The following is an 8,960-nucleotide window of genomic DNA, read 5'->3' on the forward strand; positions in this document are numbered from 1 at the left end:
CTTCAGCTGTAACATCCTCTCGAAGGACCAATCACCATATGCATAAAACTATATGTGTCCTGATACACTTGATTATCTTGATTTTGTATATTAAAAAAGCCTACAAAAATTCTCCAAGGATTTCTTATATCTGTGGAAATTGAGAGGACTCCAGGAAGAAAGGTATTCACATAACAGAGTACATGCAATATTTGCAGTAATTTGTTCTGACAGCAGGTTGTTCTGAGGACTCATATTTAAACCTCTCAGGTTGCTTTGACACTCAGTGTTGATCTTGCCACCTCAGGTCCAGCTTCCACATCCTGAATATTGGTGATGTTCTGGTCAAGAAATTTAGTACAAATTTCTTTCCTATCAGGAGTCATTTCTGTGTTTAGATTGGCTACATCTCCTCGACATTCTACCTCTTAATGCTCTTCCTGCCAAAACAAAATCACCTCTCATTCAAAGTTGAAAAAGTAACAACAAGCCTTTTTTTATCAGCTTAGTGTCTGAATATATACACACACACATATAAATATAAATATGTATATATATGTGTGCATATATATATATACATATACATGTATTTAAACTGAGATAACAAATACAATCCAACAAGCAGAACATTTTAGTGAAGGCTGAAGAGACCTCCAAAAATGAGATATACTTATTTAGGGTAGACAGTATATATTGTATAGTACTCTAAACCCATTAGAATAGATCTACTGAACAAAACACACAAATGGGTGGTTCTCTGGAGAAATGGGTCAGCTGTAATGTTTTAGAATATTTTGCGAACCTCAAATTCAAAAGGAAAGTTACTACACTGTAGATCTTTGTTAAACAATGTAACTAAAACAAAGAATTGAAAGTGTTACCTGAGAAAAAGTTCAATGTGCACAACTGCGGGTGCAATCTTTTCCACCACATCAGCTATAAAGTTGAATTTGTATCTTGGGCTGCTGGACTGTAGGTGACCTATACTAGCAGAAAGAATTGGATATGTTAATAAGACAATATATTTTTTTATCAAGTATGCAAGATGAACCTGACTTGATTTGATCTGTTTCTCCTACTAGAACAGTTTCCAAACAGTACCGGAAAAGGAATCAAAGTCATTAACATTGTACAAAACTTACACAGCATTCTGCATGATCCTGAGAAAATTAAACATCAGCATCACTTAGCTCTACATTATTTTCTTTGGAAGCCTATAAGCTCTGTCTTGAGCATTTATCTGAGGACAACTACTTGTTATTATCCAAGGCACAGAGGGTCATAAGATTGGTCAGGCTGGAAAGGACCTTAGGAGGTATCTAGTTCTACCTCCTGCTCAAAGCTGCATGAGCTACAAAGGGACTTGCAAAATTCCAAGGATGGACGTTCCAGAAATTGCCTGGGAAACTTGTCCCACTGCTTCACTGTCCCCCATGATGTTTAGGTTTTTCTTACATCAAGTCTGAACTTGTTGAGCTCATGTTCCAACTCATGCCCCTTGTTTCTCATCCTGCCATTATGCACCTCTGTATGGATCTGGCACATAGGGAGGCTGCTCTCAGCTCCCCCTGAAGCTTTCTCTTCCTGAGGCTGAATAAGCCCAGTACCCTCAGTTTCTCCTCACAGGAGATATGTCCAGTTCTCCCCAAACATCCTCATGACCTTCTGAACTCACTCCAGTTTGTCAGTGCCTTTCTTGTGCTGAGAGATCCAAAACTGGATGCAGTATTCCAGATGTGGTCTAACACATGCTGAATACCACAGCTGTAGAATTTGGGAGTCACAATTCAAACTTAAGTTCTAATTTTTTTTACGTAGACACATTAGAAACCTGATTTCAATTACAACCTTTGCACCTGAAACCTTCTGCAAATTCACATTCAAGCTGTCACATGCAGCTGGGTCTAGCAATAGACTACTAAAATGTCTGACAAAAGCCTAGTATGGTACTACACTAAACAGCACTATACACAGTATTCATTAAGAGTGAATAAAATAGTGTGAAGTTAAGGTCTTAAAAGAGGGGGCCAAAAAGCCCACAGCATCCTGGATTCTAGCACCACAACACCCCAAAGGAATAGCACTGCTTGTGCTAAATGTCATATTCTCTGCAGCCATATCACCACACCATATGTAAAGCATATGCAGGGGATGTATCCCCATATTCAAATAGCAATCTTTTGTGTTCACAGCCTGAAGCTTTAAAATTAACTATGGGATCTAGCAAATGAGTTGAAAAGACCAGACCAAGAAGATTAGGAATTTCTTCACAGAAATCTGCAAGTTCTTTATCCTGTTACTGGACATGGGATTTAGTTCTGAATGAAAAGAAACCCTGCTTAAATTTAGCACATTAGATTTATGTGATACTGAATAAACAAAAGGAACAGCTTGGCAGGACTAGGTTCAGTCTATTATTTCTATGTACATTCTCACACACTCAGAAGAATCCCTCCAGCCAATTGAATGTGCTTGTTTTAGTGCTTAGTTTAAAAGAGACACAGCAAACAGGAATCACAGAGGACAGTCAAATATAAGCACAATATACTGTTATTTATTTTGCTTACAAGGCCACTGAAGAGTTATTTTACCTTCAGTTCCCAAGCAGCTTGCCTGATTATGCAGTATATCCTTTGAAGTCTACTGACATGACTTTGAACACTTGCCTACACAGCAAGTGCTCACTGACAGGATATAACATTGCCATCACATTTATCCTAATAGACACAACCATGCATCAGTGAAAGGCAGTTGATGAACTGCACAGAACTGGGGAAAAACTGGGGATGAATGCAGCCTTTCAGTTGGTGTAAATCAGCATAGCTCTGTGTGAGTCAGGGCAACTAAATCCATTTGCATCTTCTGAGTGCTCAACTGTTCTGCCCGGGCCAAATGGATACAGCACTGTACATGGCCACAAGCACAGGAAGACGCTTGTTCAAAAACCTCACTCCTGACTACCCACCAGGCAAACATCATGGGTGGCAGTGGCTTTTCAGGTAGGATTTGGGGGAGACAGAGAGAAAGTATCTGAAAGAGGTAGTGAATGCAACATGAAAAAAGCGAGGAAAATAAAATGCCGCAATACAGAGAGGAGACTAAAACCAAAACAATGTTTGTCTTCTTTTCATACAACAGTGAAAACATTTCTCTGTCTGAGCAGAAGCCCAGAACCTCCCTGCTGGGGTTAGAAGACAAGAATGCTCAAACCTGAAAGAAAATTGAAATCTGCACCAATATTAAAAGGAAATCTGAAACAAAGGAGGATCAAGAAGACACTCAGGCGTTGTATGAAAGGCATGTCTGAAGATCTGGGCTGATCAGAGACGAGCTGTTTTTTCTCTTGTCTGGTGGGGACCAAACACTGGTGAAAACTGACTTACAAACCTGATCTTTCTTGAATAATTTTCTGCAAGCTGGCAGTGATGAGAACCTTTAAACACATTATATGATGTGCCAGGAACTCAAACTACAGACATGGAAGGTGTAACTGCACCCTTGCATTCACTCTGCGCTATCTAAGGGAACTGAAATGTTGGTTATTATTAACAGCATTTTAGTGCATAGTTATTAAACTGACGGTTTTCATCAGAAGGCCTCAATATACTTCAAAAGGTAAGAACTGAAGCCTAGGAAACTGAAGAAGGAAGCAACATCCAGCACTGAGTGTGCTGTATAATGTCACCCTGAATACAAGTGTTATAACTGTAGAGGTAGAATCTATCCTTTAATTTGCATTGGTTGGTAGACACCAGCTGCTACCACTGTCCTTACTAAAAGAGAAAGTTAAATATGTATCTCCCCCCTCCATATTTCTGCTGCCTTGTAGAGCCCCATACAGCCCTCAACTCTCTGCTGCCCTGAGCATGTAACAGCTCTGAGCCCACAGCACCTTTGTGGATTTTGACCCACTGACTCTCTCAGATTTGCCACATAGTTTTTCAAAGGTCTCTCAATAACGTGCATTATTTTCCATGTTATTACTGAGTGTTCAAAATCATATCACACTAACAAAATCCAATTTATCTTGGCAAAAAAACACTATTTAATCCGATTAGCCATGTGTTGCATAACCAAGATTTCAAAGGTGCTGCAACCAGGTTGCATTTGAAACAAAACCAAATTTATACTGTATGAGTCCTTAGCTGTCTATGCATTTCTTAGTCAAAAAAATGAGATTTCCCTAATCTGCTCCATAGCCACAAATCAACCAGATTTTCAGCAGCCCAGAACTTTGAGCCTATAATTACAACAACCAAAGGGAGCAAATGAGTTGAAGAAACCAGACCAAGAAGATTAGGATTAGATCTTCAGGTCTCCAACTCCCCTTGCAGAACACTTAAAATTCAGATTTCAATGTAAGTGCATGGAGCTAAAGATTTTCAGCCTATTTTCTAAAATGTGATCTTATGCTTCCAATTTTATGGGCTCCAACTACACTGAATTTAAATGGCTAAAGCTGAGTGCCTTTCGGGTAGGAGTAGCCTTATTATCAATTTAAGATTTTTCCTGGATAGTGGTGCTATCTACAGGCTATGGGTTCATTAAATAGCGGTTTATTTACTTTCTTGCAGAGGCAATAGACCCACATCAATCTCATTAACACTGCTGTAAACCAGGAACAATGCCAACAAATCTGCAGAGTTAACCTAGTATGAAGAGAACTGGAAAAAAATTCAGCAGAAATAATCATTATAATCCCACTGAAGACAATAAAACCAGACCAATTTACATTTGCAAAAGACTGAACATTTCTGAATATCTGCCAACTTAGTCCCTGTAGAATTAAATCAAATCACATTCACTACTTTCTTAAAGACAATACATTGTATTAAAATCCACAATTTTATATTCATTAAGAATTTGTGAGCCTGGAAAACTCATTCTTTTAAGGTTGTTTCCCCATCCCCCTTTTAAAACCAGCTTCAGAAAAGATCTGTGCATTCAGCAAAATTATTATGTCTAAGGGAGGACTGCAACCTGGCAGATCTGATCACCAGGGATAAACACTGTCCCTACTGTGCTTTCATGGAAAGAAATGAAAGACAAATAAAAGATTATAATGTCTCTGCTTAAAAAACAGAAACATCTGCTGGAAACATAGGTTCATGAGCAGCTTTTCTGATGAATTCAGCATTAAGATCAAGTTGCATAGCTGTGCACTGACCATAAAGCCTTGGTGAGTTTAATGCCACATTATGGTTCAGGCAACTTGTTTATACAATGGATGTCTACCGTGCACAGATGAAAACAATTTGGTGAACCAACACCAAAGTGGCTTTCTTGTGCAATGCAGCAATCACAAGGGCCAGACAGAGACAGACTGGCACAAGCTTTCCAGCACAGACACCACACTGACTTTGTATGCTTGGCATCCCTCCTTTCCAAGTGACCCTCATGAGGAGATACAACAAGAACAGCCTTTTCCTGTTATTACCCATCCTTAACAAAGCAGTGAAACGCTCTACTCTGAATTGTACACCAAATCCTGCACACTATCCATCCTCACCTGCAGTAACTCAAAGCAACTCAGGCATAAGGAAAACAAGCAGCACAGGAATGTGACCAAAGTTTGTGTTTCCAGCTAATACCTCGCAGTACATTTCCCTAAATACAGCTGCAGGCAGCTTTAAGGCTTTGATGGCAATAACACCAGCAGGAGACTTCTATCCCTCACTGGGCCAACTTCTCAGAAATGCACATAATCATAAACTCAGTTCTTCCTCTGTATCCTTAAGGCTATGTACAGGCACACTCCAAACACCTGTGTGCAATGACTTAGGAATTAATTGTGTTTCAAACACTCTCTTAGGAATATGAACTTTTAGGCTCCTATCTTGCAAAGATCTGACTGACTTAGGTGAGTCTTAACATCACAACCCCTTTCTGAGAGTGAATTCAGGTTAACAGTGCCGAGGACACTAAATGGTGAGTGTCAAGTCCAGCCTCAAAGGTTTTGTAAGTAAGCTTTTAATTTTCCTAGTTCCACTGACAAAAGAGCATCAGTATTTAAAAAAAATCTTTTGCTTCCATGTCTTTGGTAAGAAAATACAAATCTTTTGACATTTAATCTCTCTTCACAGAAGCTATTTGCAAAATAACCTTGCAAGGAATTTAACTGTGATAAGTTGTACTGAGAGATCAAAACCAGTCCTTTGTTCAAGAGACAAGTAGGTTGACTGTAGAAGGCAGATGACCAAGTGAATCCTTTGAGTGAGATGTTTGACATCTTAGTTGATTGATACATGGCATTGTTAAAACTTACAGTTGCTGCCCTGAGAAACAGGGCTCTGTAAGAATAGATCTTTGATTACAGAGGTTGTCCTCCAAAAGTATTTCTTCCACTGCTTACATGCTAGCTTGTAATAGCTTTTTGTTATCATAGTAGGTGACAGAAGGCAAGAAAAAAAACCCCTAGCTGCTTCACAATATATTCCCATATATAAAGGTATCTAGTGTCTAAAAAAGTTTTAAAAACACCAGTGTTTGTAGCAGGGAGTTTAAACTTTGCTCAGGATTTCTGCAGACTGCTCCCATTGGTATCTCTGAGAGGCACCTGGGCACTGGTACATTGCAGAGCATCGGTTATGGAGCTCCTGGACCTCCATGCAATGCACACCCAGTTTAGTCCACTGTGTGTAGAAATTACAATTTGGCATGGTGCTTTTCAACCCAATCCAGGACTTCAACAAGGACAAAAACATTTTAAATTCTGTTAATTTTTCAATTATCACTCAGTAACCCTGGACACCTCATTCCTTCCTTCCTTCATCCTCTACTACCCAGGTTTCACCAGACTGCTGTCACCAGGAAACCACAGCTAAGTTTCTCAGTCTGTCTGGGTTTATCACAGCCAGAATCCAACTCAGCATCAGCACAAGCAACTGAAAAAGGAAAGGAACAGACATTTCAGGAGCCACTCTGGGTCTGCACATGTTCTAAATAGGGCCTTAGTCATACTATGTGAAGCTTCTGTTATCTGAGATTGTTTTAATGTATGGATGGTTAAGTAAAACTGCATTTACTTCATAACTAGCTTATCCCTTCAAATTCTGAGTCATCTGAGGCCAGGCAAGAACAGGAGAAAAAGAAATTTGACAGCAATTTTAAACTGTCAACTTTCTTCCAAGCCTCTCATTATAGCCATTGCAAGTTATTGTTAAAAAAAAAACCAAAACAAACAAAAAACCCCATAATTGAGTTCTATTCCTGGCTCAACCACCAACTCAGCCTGACCTTGGGCAAGACACTCGGTTTCTTTGAGCTTCAGTTTGTGCAGCTGTAGAACTGAACAAAAAAGAATTAAATCTCAACTGAAAACCAGATGCTTCATCTAAGCTGATGTTTTCTGAGACAAAAAAAAAAAAATAAAGCCAAAATAAAGTAAACACTAAAATAGTTGCTTAAAAAAAAATCTCTTCTGCCTCACAGCCCTAAATTCCTAAGCCTATTAGCATTAGATTCAGGAGGATTCCTTAAAGAAAATGTCACATCTACCAAATGCCAAGCACTCAGCAAGCTCTCAGATGCAGGCTAGTTCAGTCATTTTGGTTAAACGTTTTGATTATTTCACATGGATCAGTTTCAACCAAGACTTAGGAGTACTAAAGTTAACATTTGCTGATGTGAAAAGGTACAGGCAAAAACCAATTTATAACTACAAAATACTGGAGAGATGGAACGCTGCAGCTTCAGGCTGGCATCTGAAACAGTTCTTGGCTCTGACAAGATGCTCTGAAAGAAACTCCAGGAACATCACCTGAATATCCTCCCACTCTGAACTGGTTTACCCTTTCCAAAGACCAAAATATATATGAAAGATCCCCTAATCACAGAACGGCTACAACAGTACCTCTATTCCTTCTGAACCCTCCCTATCATTTTGGCCAGTTTGTTATGAATAAATAGGATGGTTAGTGGTTTACCTGACATGATAGAAACACTAATGCATGTTTGAAAACTCCATTAAGCACAGCACTTTTGTCTTTTCAGGAACTCTATGGCAAATGCAGCAGAAGCAAAGCCTTAAAATAATATACCAGAAAGTATGTGGAAAGATACTGACAGCATTAACACTTCCATAAAGAGATACATTTTAACATTAAAAGGAAATTACTAGCTTAAAAGATTACGAAACTTTGCAAAGTTAAATCACCAAGCCTGAAGTTGTGCATAGCATATCACAGGATCTGAGCAAAGGCCTCAACACTTTACTACAAACACAAGATTATTTGATAGCCTGAGTATCAATATTTTACACTATGAAGGAACTTCTCAGGCTTTTTCTTCCCTACAACACTTTTTGCCCTACTTAGGGCTCTACAAGACTACAAACCCCTTTGGTGAAGAAAGCAAACCAAGCAAAAGACTATGTTTTAGGTGGTTTATGTAATACTCAGCACTTTTTCTGCCCTGATGGGCTTTTAGAGGCGTTTTCTGATTCGCCTGTCGGGTCAATCTGCCTAACAGCCCAAAATCCCCCAGGGACGGTCCCGGAGCTCAGGTGTTCCCGGGTCCCTCTCTGTTTGTGCGGGCTGTGCCCTGCACGGGGGATGCCACCAACACCAACACCGCCACCCAACAGCGCGGCCGGCGCGGCGAGCGCAGGTGGCACCGGCCGCACGGGAGGAGGCTGGTGCCGCTGCCCTGGCCTGGCAGCCGAGTCACCCTCACCCACATCGCTCCCATCTGGCAAGCGCACCCGCCTCTTGTCCCGGAAGCACTGCCAGGCATCATCCACAACCGCGCTGCTGGTTTGGGGGAACCCTGCCCAAACCCCAGCCCAAGCCCACCCTGAGCATCCAGCAATTCTGCTGGTCAGAAAGCACCTGAGCATCCATTCCGCACACCACAGGTGTCATTAGTTTCCACATCTTTGGAGGTTTTTAGAGTCCCTAGAGCCACTCAGTCTTCCCAGGCCACTGAAAATCGCGACTTTCTTTACCCAGGTCTCCCACCCCCCGCCCCGCGGCAGGTCCCAC

At 40.6% G+C, this 8,960-nt stretch overlaps 1 protein-coding gene across 1 annotated transcript in view; it reads right to left on the reverse strand.

The window, feature by feature from the left end:
• Positions 1-8,960, reverse strand: part of HTRA3 (HtrA serine peptidase 3) — a 26,354-nt gene that overhangs the window by 15,981 nt on the left and 1,413 nt on the right. The window contains exons 3-4 of the mRNA XM_031060071.1: positions 8,382-8,807; positions 861-965 (exon numbers count right to left, since the gene is read on the reverse strand). Of these exons, the coding sequence (XP_030915931.1) occupies positions 861-965; positions 8,382-8,807 (531 nt within the window). The remainder of the gene's footprint in view (positions 1-860; positions 966-8,381; positions 8,808-8,960) is intronic.

This window comes from Geospiza fortis, unplaced genomic scaffold, assembly GCF_000277835.1.
Source record: "Geospiza fortis unplaced genomic scaffold, GeoFor_1.0 scaffold147, whole genome shotgun sequence".
NCBI classification, from domain to species: Eukaryota; Metazoa; Chordata; class Aves; order Passeriformes; family Thraupidae; genus Geospiza; species Geospiza fortis.